This window comes from Microcebus murinus, chromosome 4, assembly GCF_040939455.1.
Source record: "Microcebus murinus isolate Inina chromosome 4, M.murinus_Inina_mat1.0, whole genome shotgun sequence".
NCBI classification, from domain to species: domain Eukaryota; kingdom Metazoa; phylum Chordata; class Mammalia; order Primates; family Cheirogaleidae; genus Microcebus; species Microcebus murinus.
The window spans coordinates 42,885,537-42,903,553 of NC_134107.1; the positions used below are offsets into that span (position 1 = coordinate 42,885,537).

Genomic DNA, 18,017 nt, shown 5'->3' on the forward strand with positions numbered 1-18,017 from the left:
AGTCCCTGAGTTTTGCAGCTTCTGATCCATCTTGCAAGCCTAGTCTCAACAGGGAGTCTGTTCGCTGAGTTCCATTCCAGACAATATCCCAGACAACTCTTTTTTAAAAAATAATTATTGTGTCAAAATATTAGGGGTTACAACTGCTCTTGTTACATGGATGAATTATACTTACTATAAAGTTGAAGTCAGGGCTTTTAGTGTGCCCATCACCAGAGTAGTGTACTTGGTACCCCATAGGTTAGTTTTTATCCCTCACTCCCCTCCCTTTCTTCCTTCCTTCTTAGTTTCCAATGTCCTTTATACTACTTTATGACCCTGTATACCCATAGTTCAGGTCCCACTTATTAGTGAGAACATGTGATATTTGTGATTTTCCATTCCTGGGATACGTCACTAATAATGGTCTCCAGTTCCATCCAAGTTGCTACAAAAAGCATTATTTCATTCCTTTTCATGGCTGACTAGTACTCCACAACACACACACACACACACACACACACACACACACACACTCTCACTACATTTTCTTTATCCATTCAGCAATTGATGGGCACTTAGGTTGATTCCACATCTTTGCAATTGTGAACTGTGCTGTGGTAAACATTCAAGTACAGGTGTCTTTCTGATACAATGACTTCTTTTCCTTTAGGTAGACACCCAGTAGGGGAATTGCTGGATCTAATGGTAGGTCCACTTTTAGTTCTTTGAGGAATCTCCATACAATTTAAATTCAATGATGCCACCCTGGTTCACACCTCTAAGCTGGTTTTCTAAGCCGTTTGACAAGTATGGGTCCTGGCCACAGGGTCATTTCACAGCTGAATCCCAAACAGAGATGATTATCATCCACAGACACCAATAGGCACCTAAGCTCTCCTGGGCCTGCGATGACAGCTCCAGGCAGGACAGAGGTCTCCTGATGACCAAGGGAGGACCTACACCATCACTGAAGTGATCTTGCAGAAGTTTACCCTTTACAGTCCGTCCATAAAAAAAACGAGTATAAAAATATAGTGAACCTAGCAGTATGCTCTTAGATTAGCCCCCAGACCAGAAGAGTGGGATGAATTTGCTCTAGGCAAACACCTGGGAATAGAAATCAACGCAAATGATATCACTTCTCGGAAGTCTTCCCTGAGCCTTCCTAGCTAAGCTCATCTTTTTCCTTACAACTTTGAGCATCTCTATTATAGAATATGTGAGTAGTCCCCCTGCCCTGAGACGGAGAGCCCTTGGCAAGCACAGGCTGCGTCTCCAGCCTCCCTGTCACTGCAGCCAGCTCAGTGCTGGATACATTGCAGGTGCTCCATAAATGGTAATGAAATGAACAAACAACATGAAGCAGGGCACCCCAGCCATATTCTTTTCTGCATGACGTGGACCACTGAATTAAGGCCATATAGTCTAAACTGTAATTTTATATCAGAGTCCTGGTTAATGGCAGGACATGGGCAACCTTTTGGGGGTTCCATCTCCCAATCACTAACCCAGATACATAATTTGCTTCCCGAGCCGCAAAGTGACATGTTTATAGATTCTAAATCAATGGCCCCAGCGTTACTCAGACATGACATAGTGCTGAAGCCTGTAAAACTCTGTCTCGAGCCACGTCTGGCTCTTCTCTTCCACCTATGACAGGCAGGAGTGATCAAAGAGGAAGGGAGTGACACAGAGAAGGAAGAGTAGAGGAGGAACCCACCAGAAAGCACAGATGGCACTCACCTTAGATGACAGCCAGTGCAATGTGAAGAATTCATTCACATCTCACGGTGGTTTAGTGACGGAAGCCCTCAGATGCACTCACAAGGGGAAACTGAGGCTGGGGACATTAAGTGTCTTGAGAGTAGACAGTTTGATCTCAGACCTAAGTGCTTTCTGAACTATGTCAAAGCCACTGGTTGTCACAGCAAAGTATCAGCAAACAAGGCCAGTTTTTATCTAAGGGTCTTGTTTTTTTAGCTTCTTAAAATAATTTGCCTCATTTCCAAAAAATGAAAGTATTTTTGCCCAAGAGAGTGATAAAAGCGGTATTAAGTGTGTAGGAAAACTAGTTCTCTCATATGTTGTTGATGGGAATATAAATAGGTACGTTTGGGGAACAAAATTTGGAAGCATTAATACAACTGTAAAATGTGCATACCCTTTGATGCAACAATCCCACTGAAATGGCTATATACATGTAAAAAACGCATACCAGGCTATTAATCTCAGTACTATTTATAATATCAAAAAATTAGAAGTAACCTAAATGAAAGTGATTAAATATATTAAGGTAAATCCATATAATGGAGTACTGTGTTACCATTATGAAGAGAGAGAGACTTATATGTAGAGATAAAAAAAAAAGCCTTTCTATGATTTGGTGATTTTATTTATAGAATTTTCAAAGTAATATTTTTTTAAATTTTTTTTTATTTTGAGACATGAATCTCACTCTCTCTGGGCTAGAGTGCAGTGGCATCATCATAGCTTACTGCAACCTCAAACTCCTAGGCTCAAGTGATCCTCCTGCCTCAGCCTCCCGAGTAGAGTTAGAATTACAGGTGTGTGCCACCATGCCCAGCTAAGTTTTCTACTTTTCATAGAAAAAAAAAAAAATACTCAGGCTAGTGTCAAACTCCTGGCCTCAAGGGATCCTCCCACCTCGGCTTTGCAGATTACCGGCATGAGCCACCGTGCCCGCCTGAAAGTCATATCAAAATGTGCATATGTGCATGGAGCACCTAAAGAATTGAATAAGTAATTGCTTATAAAGCACTTTAGAATAGTACTTGGCAAATAGTAAACACTGGGAAAATTTTATCAAAGTGTGATAGTATATGGCCGGGCGTGGTGGCTCACGCCTGTAATCCTAACACTCTGGGAGGCCAAGGCGGGTATATTGCTCAAGGTCAGGAGTTTGAAACCAGCCTGAGCAAGAGCAAGACCCAGGCTTTACCAAAATTAGAAAGAAATTAATTGACCAACTAAAAATATATACACAAAATTAGCCAGGCATGGTGGCGCATGCCTGTAGTCCCAGCTATTTGGGAGGCTGAGGCAGGAGGATCGCTTGAGCCCATGAGATTGAGGTGCTGTGAGCTAGGCTGATGCCATGGCACTCACTCTAGCCTGAGCAACAAAGTGAGACTCTGTCTCAAAAAAAAAAAAATGTGATAGTGTATGCATGAAAAAATATAGACTAATATAAACAAAGTGGCAAACAGTGGCTATTTCTAGGAAATAGGATTATGCAGGGTTCTTTGTCTTTTAATAAATTTCTGTTGTTTCAATATTTTTCTGATTTTCATAATGCAAAATAATAAAGATATGCTTTCTATAAAATGAAGAAATTCACATGATTCAGAAGAAAGCATCTTCCATATGCACAGAAGTCAATCTAGGAACACTGGACATTTCAAATTCCTGAGATGGATCAAATACTTCAAAAATGTACTAGATTCTTGGCACCATTAACCCGTTAGGATGGAGGAAGATAAAACAGATAATATCACAGATACTTAAATAGATGCAATTTCCTCTCCCCTGAAAATGTGTGATTCTGGCCTGGAGCCCGAGGGCCACCTAGAGTCAACAGAGGAAGTGATGAGCCTCCGTGCGTCCCAGCCATCTCTGAACACTGCCTGTTCATATCCGAACCTGCTCACACATCCCCCAGGTCAGGCAAGGCTGTGCCTCACTGCGGCTTGCAGGAGTTAGAGGGTGAAACCAAAGGCAGACCTAAGCATGACAGTAACGATGGTACAATAAACTAACAGGTTTTCCTGAAGGTTCTGCAGACCCCGCCAAACCTTGCAGGCAAAACTGAGATCACTCTTTGGGAAAACCAATAGGTTATGTTGCTGTACAGGAACATCTTTGGTTTCTACGCATCAACTGTGTACTTGGCCATCACCTTATGGAATGATCTAATGAGTTTTGCGCAGGTCTCTAGGCCTTTTCTAGCTAAGAAGCATTACCTATCACTTTCCTTCAGCGTCACATCTCACTGGATTGTTCTGTAAAACCAGAATTAAATTCAGTGGTGGAGGCAACAGGTGGCGTGGTTTTGAGAGAAATCCTTCAGGATTTCTCCACAAGGTATAAAGTGCTCTACGCAGTCTAAAAAGTTGCCTATTATACTTTTTAAATTTCTTTTAATACTTTTTAAAAAATTGGGACTAAATGATGAAATATTTTTGTGACTTTTTTACAGAATAATGAATTTTTCATTACAGTGACTGATGTGATTAGATCAATTCCTAGCAGTAGAATTCCTGGGTCAATGGGTCACACATTAAAGTCTATGATTGCATGCTGCAACAAGGGTGAACCTTGAGGACATTATGCTAAGTGTAACAAACCAGTCACAGAAAGACAAATGCTGCATGATTTTACTCCTATGAAGTACCTACAGTAGTCACTCATAGAAACAGAAGGTAGAATGTAGTTGCCAGGGGCTGGTGGGAACGGGAATGGGGATTTATCATTTAATATGTACAGTTTCAGTTTTGCAAGATGAAAAAGTTTTAGAGATTGGTTTCACAACAATGTGAATGTACTTAACATTAGTGAACTGCACATTTAAAAAGGTGCAGTTATCAGGGTTAATTGCATATTATATGCATTTTACCATAAATTTTTTTTTAAGAAACAAGGTCTCAATCTGTCACCCAAGCTGGAATGCAGTGACACAATCATAGTTCATTGTAACCTGGAACTCCTGGACTCAAGTGACCCTCCTGCCTCAGCCTCCCAAGCAACTAAGACTACAGGTGCATGCCACAACACTTGGTTAATTTTTAAATTTCTTCGTGGAGACGGGATCTCACTATTGTCCAGGTTGGCCTCGAATTCCTGGGCTCAAGTGATCCTCCCACCTTAGCCTCCCAAAGTGCTGGGATTACAAGCACGAGCCACTGTGCCCAATCACATCACAAATTTTTTTTTTAATTATTTCCTGTAGAAATATATTTATTCTGATTTAGAAAAAAAAAGTCTATGTATCGGCTTACCTAAGAATGAAATGCCAGAACACAACCCAGTCAGGGCCTGACTCACTCACAAGAAAGCTCAGTGGAGGATGAAAGAGCACAGACCTTGGGACTGTATCATGGACTTTACCTCACCTGAACACAGTCCACACGCCAACCACAGCACCAACCACGAGGAACCGCAATTTATCTGTTCACACGTGCGTCCCTCTCCAAGGTTCCAAGACAGAACCTCTCCAGGCAAAGGATGCCACATTACATTTCCATGTGCCTGTTGTGTCTTGCACACTGTCAGGCAGCTGAGATATTTCTGGTTCTCCTCCACATACTACATTTTGCACGTAAGATGACTAGTTCATGAGCTGCAATAAAGAGGTCAGGTTCAAGGGCAAACATAACAACTATGACAAAAGGAAGAGGAAATACAAAAGTCTCTGAAAATAAAGTCCCACTTACCTTTTACCTCAGGATGGCAGGAAAAGTATCAGTTAACACCAGTTAACAGCTGCCCCAAGCCTGCTCTATCTTGCCTGCCCAGGGCAGGAAGGGATGATAAACGCCTCCTCCCACAGACCCGGGGCCACCGTCAGTTATTTTTCCCACTGCGGATCCTCACAGGAGTGTGTCAGCCTCACAGCTCACAAAACACTCTCACCCACATTACCTCACTTGGTCCTTACAACAGACCTCCCCGGGGACAGGGCAGAGCCAGTCTGAATCCCAGAGCTGAACTTGGATATAAATTCCAGCGCTTAATTACCCATGAGGGCAAGTTACTTAATCTCAATTAGCCTCATTTTTCTTCTTTCAAATTGGGTTAGTGGTATTTACCTCACAGGATGACTGTGAAGATCAGGTAAGATATTGAACACCACAGTCCCTGGCACATAATACATGCTCAATAAATAAGTACAACTTCCTTTCTTTCTTTGGACACTAAAGCCTTTCCCCGGGCCATTGCCTCTATTAAAATTGGCAGCCACAGTTCTTTAAGAGGCTGCTCAGGGCACACAAGGGAGCCCCTGTCCAGGCAGGGACAGAGTGGTGGCTGTCTCAGCACTGGTGGGCAGCAACGGTGGTAGGCTCAGAACATGGTATCCCCCGTCCACTAGGGACTTTTATTTTCTACATTATTTGGACTGGGGTCTCACATCCATCCTTCAGACTTTATGACAGCTTCTCCCCAAATGATCATGGGACAAAGACAGGGCCCAGAGGAGAGGTGCCTCCAGGCTTCCCCTAATACCTTCCCAACTCTCTCCTGTGTCAACCTGCACACCTCTAACCGGCCCTCAACAGGAAGACTTCAGGCATTTATTTGCCACTTCCAGGGAAAGCTCAGTATTAATTGCGGTGTCTGAGTGTGAATCACATTCCACTTCTATCTCTGGTGTGACCTTTCTTGCTTTAGCTTCATCCTTTGTCAAGTGAGGATAAAATGAGGCATGGGGTAGGTACTCAAAAAAAGTTTAGCTTTTTTATTGATGTAAAAACTAAAAACCTTTCTAAATACTGTGTGTGTGTGTGTGTGTGTGTGTGTGTGTGTGTGTGTGTGTGTACACATGCATTGTGAAAGTTCTGGAAGAATATAAAGTGCTGGTATATTGGTACTCTTTAAGGAGCACATAAACGAGAACTTTTATTTGATATATATATATATATATACTGGTACCATTTTACAAGCACATATTATTTTTGTAATCTAAGCACATGTTTTAAAAAACACACTTGGGTATGGTGAAGAAAAAGGAAGAAAGGGAGGGAAAGGATAGGAGGGAAAAGAGAGAGAAGAAGAAGAAAAATGATTTGAGGCAGAAACCAAGGGCTAGATCACAGTCTTGACCGTTGAGACATCCTGGTTATGGCTTTAGGTGCTATTTGCAGAGTTCCCAGTACCTTGGCTGGGAAACCTTCTGCCCTATATATCTGTCAGCACTGTATAAATTTCCTTCTTATTGGGGGGGGAGATAAAATGATCAGCAAACTCTTGGGGAGCCCAGTTCTGCCAACCAAGTGATCCTGGGTTGGATGGGTGGATGCGTGGATTCTGATCTCACTCACGGGAGGGCTGCCCAGGCTCCCAGGGCACTTTACAGAGTGAGGGGGAGCTCTCTCTGGTCTCAGGGGAATGAAGGGACATTATCCAGGGTTAGCCCTACGAAGCTTCTGCACCACCAGGTAGGAAATGCTTTCAAGAGACCTGGACATATCCCCCAAAGAAGGCTAGACCACTCTGCCTGGCAGGAATGAAAGAGGGCTCTGTCTCTCATTGAAGACTCTTCTAGATGGCCTCACTTTCTCCTAGTTTCTCTAATGTCTCAAGAGATCTGGACTGAAGCAAGCAAAGGTTGGCTTTACTACCTTCTATGCAGGGCTATTTGCCTTTCTCCTCCATCCTAAAAGCTTAGTACTATGTATAGAAAAAAAATCATATCCTTTTATGGCAAAAGTTACATCACCACAACCCCAACAGCAATGTTGTCTACTCCTTATATGTAGCCAAGATCTTCCCTGAGCCAACCCACATTCCTGACTTTTTCCAAGGATGAAAACCCCCTTTTTCTTAATTCCCCTCATATTATTTCTGATGGGTAAAAAGCTTATCAGCTCACAAAATGCAAGTCCCAAGAAGCCTGCATTTCTGGAAGACTACCTAATATATACAGCATATTCTATGAAAATTTATCTTCAAATTCCAAATGCTGTATTGCTTCTATCCATAGCCAGGTCCCTTACCGGCCCCCACCCAAACAAATGCCGTTTGTCTTGCTGGCAACTATGAATATAACAATATCATCCCCTTTTTATCAATGCCTCTGTTAACAAAGTTCCTGCCAGCCAAGTATGTCTTTGTGAAACATTCTCACCACCCTATTTGCAAACCCTCCTCCAACCCCAACCAAACTCACCGAAAGGAACTCGATAGATCTGCTATGAAGACAGATGCCAAAAAGGACCCTCAAGAAGGTGACTCACCTTTCTCGTGGCTGCTTGGCAGTGGGGGCGGAGAGGTGACTGGCTTGGACTTATCATAGTTGTTAAAGCTCTGGCTGCGTCGGTTGTTGGCAGCGGCTGACCCTCCTCGTGTTTTGGCCTCGTTGCCCACAGTGGATACTCTTGTGGTAGGGCCTGGAAGTCTAAAACGCAAAAGCAACAGGGCAATGCATTCAGTCTCAGAACAAAAGCAGAGTCTCAGGAGAAGGAACTGCAACCACGCAGGAGGTAAAAGAAACCATCCAAGACATTGGGTCTGTGGACGTTTGCCAGTCAAATGATTTGGTGGAAGCCACTACAAACATCTAGGCTAGTAATGACCCAGCAAAAGTCCAACAGCAAAATGTGAACAGTTTTCCTTTGAGCAAAGAGAGAAATTTTGAAGAAAAAAAATATGAAGATGTTTGTAGATTAAAAATACAAAGCTAATCTTTTTTTTCCCCTCTAGGATGGGTATCTTTACCTTCCAGTGGGGCTAAGCCATGTCATCTCCAACATATCAAGCATGGAACATAAAGGCCTAATAAGATCCTACAGTTTACCTTGCGTGTGCATCTCCTCTGATAGGTATTAAAAGTAGTGTTTTCCATAATCCAGGACATAAATATCAAGAAAAGAAACAGCTTGTAATGGTGAGACAGGGAATTGCTACCACTCAGAACCAACATATCTGCAATGAAAACTTAAGGCCTGGTTGGAACCACTTGTCTGGACATACGTTTTCCTTCCACACCTGACAACCTGTCTCCATAGGCATTACTTTGAGGCTGAATACCAGCTTCTATGAACAGTAGTAGATGGATAAAATCATACACTCTTTCTGTAAAACTGATAGGAATTTGCTAGCCTAAAGACAAACATTCTCCTTTAAATAAAACACCTCATTTTGCGTGGCTTGGGAAATTAAGTCTCCAGACTTCTTTGTAATGTGACTAAAGATATTATGGCCCATTTTCCAAAGAGTTAACGGTAAGATTCCCCAAATCAGAATTTTGGTCCAGGGACTTACTAAGCAGGCTGTTTCCAATAATTAAAGTTGAAATGATGAAATATTTAGTTCTATCTTTCGGCTAAAACCCACTTAGCTGTGTTTAAAAGCCACTGGAATCTCAGTCGGCTAGCATTAGATCTAGCGATAAGTCTGAATTTTCAACTCATAAAACTTTCAGCCTTCTCTTGCCATGCAAATCTGTAAGCACCAAAGAAGTCTGCAGTCTGGAAGCATTTTAGATATAAGCAGGCAGTCACTTTAAACTTTTTCTTGTTGGCTGAGCAAGAAAGATGGTTGTAGAGTAAACAGAGAACATGAGCTGGTGTGAGAGGACTGTAAAATTTATACAGTTAAGGAGAAGCTGGCCCAATTCCCTGACGGATCTGGGAGAGAAAGAAGGGGGTTAGCTCTTCCCCCAACGAGTTGCAGTGAGAACTTTAAGGCATCCCTTCCCACTGTGCTAGGAGCACTTGCCCCTCTGTTAATTTACCGTCTTGTTTGGAAGACATTAACCCCACAAAGATAGGCACAGAACGGGGCACAAAAACCCAGCAGTGCCAGTGCCAGTGTTTGGGGACCAGATGTGGCCAGCACATCTGGCCAAGGAGATCCAGCAATGGGATCTTGGTACCTCTTGCTTCTGCTTCCAATGCAAACAATGTCCTGCAAGTCCTGCAAGTCAGTGTTATCCGAGTACTCACATCCAATGGCATAGCTTCTGCAGGTAGATATCCCTTGGGCTGGACTTACTTAACCCAGCTATAGTCTGCAGGAGTCTTTATGCCCACAGATAGGCCTGGGAAAGGATTATGGGCTTGTTCTAAAACAATGTCATAGCAATGGTATTAAGTGGTACAGGGGACACAGGTCACAGCATTCTACTTCAGTGGGGAATTTGCAAAGAGCATGGAAGCAAAAAGCAATGAGAAGGATAAAGATGCATTTCTTTCAGAGTTGCTGGAGAGTACCCCCTGCCTCCCCCACCCGTGTTGACCCGGGGCTGAACCATGGCAGATTTTCAGGACAGCACAGGGAACTTTATAGAGGTAAGCAATCAAAGCATGCGATGGGACAGGTACAAACTTGATCAGGTAGGCAGTCTGGCTGTCTGTGAGGCAATATGGTATAATGGATAAAGGCTTTTCCAGACATAAGACATTGGACCAGTCTCATAACCTCTCTGAGATTCCTGTTCCTTACCTGTAACTTTGTAATAATAATGAACTCCCCAATGAGTTATAAATTTGAAATGGCCAATGCATGTTAGTTTCCTTTCTCATCCTCTCAGCTGAACACAGATTCAAAAAGAATTAGCCACTGTTATAAAGGAAACATGCTATGGCACAAGAAAAATCAAATAGGCTGGGTATGGTGGCTCATGCTTGTAGTCCTAACACTTTTGGAGGCCCAACCGGGAGGATCACTTGAGGTTAGGAGTTCAAGGCCAGTCTGAGCAAGAGACCCCATCTCTACTAAAAACAGAAAAATTAGCCAGATGTAGTGGCACATGCCTGTCGTCTCAGCTACTCTGGAGGCTGAGGCAGAAGGATTGCTTTAGCCCAGGAATTGGAGGTTGCTGTGAGCTAGGCTGGTGCCATGGCACTCTAGCCCAGGCAATGGATCAAGACTCTGTTTCAAAAAAATAAATAAAATAAAATAAAAAATCAGATAAATAAGGAAGAAAATAGATGGGTCTAAGTTAAAGCATCAGAAAAGAGCTGAACAAAAGTCAACATGCAAGACTCTGAGATAAACATTTTCAAAGAGGCAAGACAGGATTTGGCAAGCAGGCTCATCATCTCCCTATAGAACATTCCAGAAGAGAAATTACTTCATCCAACTATCTGTGACTGAGACCTTACACTAGGGACACCTCTGAGTTATCTGTGGGCCCCAATCTCTGGAGTGACACATTCCTGGTTTTGGATTAACAAAGACAGTACTGGGTTTCCCACGAGTGACCATGGTCAGATTCTCTTTGCTGAGCCAGAGATCTAGGTGCCCCTTTGATGAGAACAGTATGTTCTTCAAATGGTTGCAGGGATGTGCTAGCCTTCTGGGACACAGAGGAGTTGTCCTAAAGCTTTTGAGGACAGATGACATGGCAAAAGGAGAATGGTTGACACACCGCCATCAAAAGCCACCACGAAGTTCAAGCCAGCCCATGTCCACCCTCCACCACCATCGCTGCCACATCCTACTCAGGGCAGCTCCCTTAAGCTTGGCCAAATCAAAAAACTGGGTGGAGACCAAGTCATTACTTCCAAGTTTCAGAGATCATCTATGTTGACACTAGAGTTTAAAACTTGGGTTCTGCTGTGAATGGGCTTGAAGTGATGCTTGCTCCAAAGTAAGCCCTCTCCATGAAATTTTCAGCAAAATCCACTTCACATACAAAGGCTACGATGAATGTGTGGTGGGTGGGAAGTAAGAAAAAAGGCTGAGTCTAGACTTACCTATAAGGGAACCAAAACATCCCTTGGGATGGTGAGTCAATTCACAAATTTAATTAATTCTGACTGAACTTTAAGTCCAGGAGTTCAAATGCAGGCTTTCAAAGCCAAAGGTGACCATGAGAACCTAAGATACTTGAGTGATTCTGGGGAGGTCACTTGGACCTTTTACAGGCATAAGGGGCAGAGCTAGGACGCTCAACCTCATCTAGAGCTCAAGAGACTGGTCTACCCCAGCTGACAGCTAGCTTAGGCGTTAACTGATGAAATACATGAAGTTCAGAAGTATTTCAGGGAAGGAAATGATGATCTTGAAGGTAGGTGGGATGATCAGAGAAGGCTCCTAATAAAGGAGACCCCAGAGAAGATCTGGCATGTTGAATGGGAAGGTGAGTAGAGGGAAGGCAGAGCATGCCACGCAGAGATGAGGCCTGTAAAATGTGCGGAGGAAAGAAAGAGCTGGCGTGTGCTGAGACTAGGGGACAGAGTGGGAGGGAATGAGACTGCAGAAGCAAGCAGGGCCAGGGCAGGGAAGACCTTGTATGTCATATTTCGAAGCTTGGACTTACTAGGTCCTGCCCTCCAGTCGTGAGGCATTAATTAAGGAGGCTGAGAGCGGAGCCAGAGTTGAAAAGCAGACCATCTTCCAGTTTACCAGTGACACGGCCCCCAGGCCTCTGGCTAACATTCTGAAGTTCATTACTGTTAACATCCTGGTGTATCATGGGCACTTCTGACAGCCTCCAGCCTAGAAGCATCTGCCGTCTGCAGCATTAGAATCCCTGCACGCTGAAGAGCTGGGTTTTGCTCATGTGGAATAGCTGCAGGTAGCACGACAGATGCTGCCCGCTGGGCCAGCCTCACAGAAGCAGCGCAGTGAGAGGAGAGTGTGTTGGGTCAACCCGCGTCACTCCGAGAGGAACCTGACCTCTCACGGTCATTCCATATCCACACGGTTACATAATGACAGAGAACACAGATGGGTTCTCTGAAACACACACATGTTGGAGTTTCTAAAACATTAAGCGTAAGGGAAGTGGTGTAACAGAGGCAGGAGGACAAGCCTGCCACTATTAGAGCCAAGGCCCATCGCTCCAACATGTGCAGAGCCCAGCAGCGGGCAGGGGAGTAAAACTGCCCGTCCTGGCACGTAACCTACGAGCGCATCCCTCCTCCTCGGCTCCACGCGCTGTACGTGCTGACGGCAAGACAGCAGCTCTTCCCCGCAGGACCACTTCAAAGGCTGGGAGCAGAGGGTGGCCCCTCCCAGGAAGGATGGCAGCTTGTGTGCACATGCTGGAGCAGGGGAGGTGCTCATAATCGGAGATGCTTTTTGCCAGATAAGATGATTAAATGCTAACTTTCTCATTTCCATGGCATTTGCTTTTCAGCAGCTGGGCAGAGAGGACCAAATTACTGCCCTTACAGATTCCTTTCCACAAGACGATCGTGTAGAGATCTACTCTGTGGGACTTGCTAAAGGCGGCCTGGTCGCCTTACCTGTCCCAGATCAACCTAAAACACCATTACCATATCCACTGTTTATGGTACACTGATTATATGCCAGGTACTAAAGAGCTGAAATGGCTTTATTTAATCCTCATAACACTGTGAGGGAGACAGGACTACCCCATTTGACCATGAAAAAAGCACAGGCTCATGGAGGTTAAATAATGTGTCCAGATAACACTGTCAGCAAGTAGTCAAGATGCGATTTCACTTAGGTTTGACTGTACCTCTTAGTCTCTATGTTTCTCTGCCTCCTGCAGGTGGAATAAACCTAAATACCTGGGGCTCACATAGGATGCCGGGGGCAATAATACTGCTCCAAGGCAGAAACCCACGGAGGTCCTTCCTCCATCACTGTACCAATGCCCTCCACAGCGCTTCCCCTACATCCAGATTCCAGGGTGAGGCTTCCCACGCTGCCCCATATCCCTGGGGGCCGTCAAGGTGTTTGGCTCTAGCAGGTGTTTGATCAATGTTCGCACTCCAATGAGACACCGATTTCCAGAGATACTCAGCCAGAGGGGTGGGGCTGTTTCTTTTGGCAACCAAACTTTGCTGCTACACTTAGTGGTGTTTGATCAGCTAAAATTCTTATGAGAATCATGCTCAAGGCTAAGTGGGGGGAAAGTGGGGTAAAGGGAAGGCATAGAGGAGTATTGGGCAAACAATGAAACTAAGAACATCCCTTTACTGGCTTCTGTAGGGTCAAAATGCACCCAAATGAAGCTCTAGGTGAGGGATTTCACCCTAAAAGAGAGCCAGACGTTGGCTTAGGGTGAACGTGGAAGCCCTGAGCCCCGCCAGTCTCAGGGAGGGGGAGGCACGCCCTCATCTTCCAGTTCTTCCTCTCTTCCCACCCCTCCCCTTCCATCATCTGGGCCTGATAACAAACCACTAGCGAGATGGGCATGTGCTTCCAGTTAGATACTTTCCCAGCTGGCTCCTGTTCTCTTTATCTTCCAGGCCCCAGCACATCGTGGGAACAGACACTGGATTTCAGGTCTCTAAGAACGCCCCTCCCCTTTCCTTTCATATGGATGAGCATTTGCATGACACTCAAATTAACTGGGAAGGGGCCCCTTTGTCACTGCTCCGACTGGGCCTCCTGTTACTCATCAGGGAAAGCAGTCACTCTCAGCAAGGCTACCAGAAGCAGGGACAAGTTTAGGCTTCCCCCTGGACTCCTGAACCAGGTCTGGGTGACATGCTGACTTGTTCTACAGAGAAGTGCACTGCCATGTGGTTTCTGCCCCACTGGCCAGGCGGAGGCTGAGTTGGGTCCCTCCAGGTGTAAGCTCTTTAAAAAAGGAAACCATGGTTAGAAAAGGGACCTAGGCCTAACAGAGTGGGGCAGCAGGCAGCCGTTCAGTATGCATTTGTTACATAAATGAAGACAGATAGGAAGTGTGGGTTTCCTTTTACCTTGAAATGAGAATTCAATAAAAAATAAATACCAGTCATAACAAGGAGATTCTGCCCCAGCAGCAATTTCTGTTAGGCTGCTACAAGGGCAGTGTGAGGGAAAAGGCTGAGAGCAATGGTTGAAACCTATGATTTTAAAAAGCAGCCTCAACAACCACATAAATACCAGAATTCGAGGAGGAGGAGGAGGAGAGCGTTGTACTGTGGTTAAAATGGGCGTTCTCGGCTTAGCCCACCTGTATTCAAATCCTGGCTCCTCCATTTGTGTGTGTCTTTTGCAAATTACCTAACTTCCTAAATTTTAGTTTCCTCACCTGTAAAATGGGAATAATCACATGACCTACCTCATAAAGGCTGATGTGGGACTTATATAAGATGATGTATACAATAAATGTTAGCTGCTGGTACATTTAAAATAACAGCAGATACAACGATGTAACTGGCTTTTCCCATACCCTGAAATAGGTCCTCGAGGATGTGGCAGACAGGTCAAAGACTGAGTTTAGAGAACTAGTTAACAAGCAAAGCTTTTTTGTTGTTGTTTTTAATTTTCAGGGAACTGAGGCAGCCTCTCCACGGTATGCAAGAGCATCCAGAGACAAAGGGGAGACCTGGCTGCCTGCTGCTTTGTCCCCTCTGTCCGATTTGGACTCACGCTTCAGGTCTTTATAACTCAAGAGAAAACCAATCCCACGTTAGTAGTTTTAACAGCAGCAACATCGAGCACAGCAACGCAGGGGAGGCAGGATTACCGCAGGTGAGGCGAAGCAGGGAGCAAACCCGTCATGAAACCACTATGGAAACTGCCTTGAAACTCACCTCTGTCCTAAATCAGAGGGGATTCTGATGACAAAGCAAAGCCAAAAGCCAATAAAATAAGCAGCACCATGGGCGGCTGAACCTCACTTCCACGCTGTCACTCCCACATGTACACATACACACACACACACACACACACACACACACACACACACGCTACACGCTTCCAGCAACGCCATGACCGCTTCCAACACCCCACACCACTGGACCATCAGCCAGGCAGGTTTGGTTTTCTGGAACAGCAAACAGGACATGGGGAGGAGGACCAAAAGGAAACTCAGCCAAGGCAGAGGGGGACGAGGGGACAGAGGAGTGGGTTTAAACCATGCTTTGCAGGACACAGGGCAAGTCTAACCTAGAGATCTTTCTCTGACCCAGAGTGAAGCGGATGATTTTGCTTTGAGATGAGTCCTTGGATGGTGCACTGCATGGTAGGGGAGAAAAAAGTGGAAGAGATGAGTGAGGAGAGAGAAGATACATTAGACACACAAGTAGATAATGAGAGTCTTACGACAGGGGAATGCTCCCGGGTTTTTCCCTCCGCCCACTTTTTTCCATGAGGTGCAGCTTTCTTTCCAGGTCTAACTTCACGGATCTGAGACATATCCAATGTGAAGAAATTGCTTTTAAAATTATCAAAGAATGTTTGTGACGTTTTTTTCTTCTCCTTAAACACTAAATATCCCCCCTACTTCCAGTCAGCATAAGGCATTCTTCTCACCGTAAAACCCTAAAGCAGGGGGGTCCCTGAAAAATAAACAAACTTTACACTCTTCTAAAGTATTGAGATGTTTCTATTTCACAAGCTTGTTCTGCCTGGGTTGCTTTTCAGATGAATTTTCTCAATATCCCATAAAGGTGACCCAAAGCAAGGGTGCAGATGTTTGAGAATTTTGCCGGTCTCGGGAATTTGCGCTCTCTTAAGGCTACAGAGATGACCACTTAAAGTCTGCTGAACTTGCTAAATTCCAGATTTTTAGGAAATTTTAAATTTGTGCCTGTGAAGAATCTTGGTTGGGCTTAATAAAAGAAAAAGTTAATCTTATTTACTGTCTTATGACACATAGACATATTTACCTTTCTTATATCCATACAACCTATACCATGTTCATAAAAGGATTTGAGGTGAGAAATAAAATGTTGGTTTCATTAGCCTTATGAAGTATAGAGACAGAAAAGAATGAAGAAAAAAATAGTCATTGTTTGGATTATTCCTAAACAACTGAATAATGATCATTGTAAGGTAGATACAATGGAGAAGGATCAAATCTCGGAGATGATATTCTTCTTCTGGACTCTTAACTGGGAGAAGTTTCATGGGGTGAAATGTGGACCAAGTTCGTGATTCCTTCAAGCCAATGTGCCAGATTTGCCTTGCCAACTTCCACAACTTCTTTACTAGCAAACTTTATGGAAAGTTGCCGAGTTTTAGGGCTTGCAACCCCAAGATGGGTGGAGCCTGGGTGGCTTCAAAATAGTTTTCAGGCATGCTTGTATCCGGCAGAGTTCTAACAGAGCACCATCACAAACCTGCCATGCGGGGCTTGCATCAACATTTGACATGAATGATCTAGAGTCTAAACCACCTCCCTAGAGGCTTTGGTTCTCAAAGGTAGAATTTGGGGCTAGAAATACAATGGAACTGAGCCAGTGATATAATTTCATCATTCCTCAACTTACAGCCAGAGTGTGAGCATGGGATGTCCTCTGCCTAGACAATAAGATTATCCTTTGGAAGTAAAATTAGAAAGTATCAGCATATGATGGACAAAACCAGCCATGTGCAGAAGTGACCCAATCTAGGCAAGACAAAGAGGCAAGTGAGAACATCCAGCAACTCCAAAGCCCAGTCCATGTCACCAGGGTAGGGGCAGGGGGCCATGACAGCAGGAACCACTCTGTAGTTGGAGTGCATGAATGTGAAAACCTGGCTTAAGTGAGACTGGCTCTTGTTCAGGTAAAGCGTTTATTAATAGGATGTTTTTGGCTTACTGGGAGAGAGGTGCTCTGACTGGAACATCTGGTTCTTTTAAGAAAACAAACGCCTACCACGGAAATGGATGCCTAAGGCTAGCACAGCTCGGTGACACAAGCCAGTGTTTCTCAACACATGATCCTTGGAACCCTACGCAGCGAGATGCTCTATAAAATAAGCACAGTGCTGTGGCCAAGTCTGCAGAATGCTCCTTTTATGTTTCCTTCTGAAGATTCACAATTCGTACCTCCTGCTCCTCTCTCTGGCTTCCTCATCTCAATAAATTAGACTACCACTTACCACCGAACTGCTGAAGCCGGAAATCTAGGCTTCCTCTGTGACCTCTCTCCCTCATTCCAGAGAGTCAATCTGTTTGCAGGCCTCTTGGCTCACCCCCAAAATATCCTGAATTGGTGCATCTCCATATCTACTCCCGCCACCTTGATCCAAGCCACTATCATCTTCTAGGCTGCAAAAGCCACTTAACTGGGGTCCTTCCTTCCATTCATGCTTTTATTCTTATCCTCCAAAGAGAAGCAAAGGTGAATTTTTAAAATCACAAATTGAATCAAGTCTTTCTACTGCTTAAGACCCTCCTGTGGCTTCCTGTCACCCTTAGAATGGAGGCCAAACTCTTTATCCAGTTTAGGTAACATTCTGTGACTGGCCTCGGTGCCACAACAGTGCACAACTGCAGGGGCTGCTGGTCATGTTGTCGTCCATGCAAATGGTAGCAGCCCTCTCTGCTTCCAGACCACCTATCATTTCCCTTCCCCTCACCTACCCAGCTATAGCTGCACTGGCCTTTCCACTCCTCCAATATGCCAACCTTACTGCTACCGCAGGGCCTTTGCACCAGCTGCCCCCATGCTGCAACT

At 44.5% G+C, this 18,017-nt stretch overlaps 1 protein-coding gene across 7 annotated transcripts in view; it reads right to left on the reverse strand.

The window, feature by feature from the left end:
• Window positions 1-18,017, reverse strand: part of NAV2 (neuron navigator 2) — a 378,822-nt gene that overhangs the window by 197,333 nt on the left and 163,472 nt on the right. For 6 of the 7 annotated variants that reach the window (XR_012918953.1, XM_012756702.3, XM_012756709.2 and 3 more), the window contains exons 6-7: window positions 15,520-15,588; window positions 7,953-8,113 (exon numbers count right to left, since the gene is read on the reverse strand). Coding sequence is in view for 6 of the 7 variants with exons in the window: in XM_012756702.3 (XP_012612156.1) it covers window positions 7,953-8,113; window positions 15,520-15,588 (230 nt within the window). In the remaining variant the exon portion in view is untranslated. The remainder of the gene's footprint in view (window positions 1-7,952; window positions 8,114-15,519; window positions 15,589-18,017) is intronic. The other variant, XM_012756707.2, reaches the window with a different exon arrangement.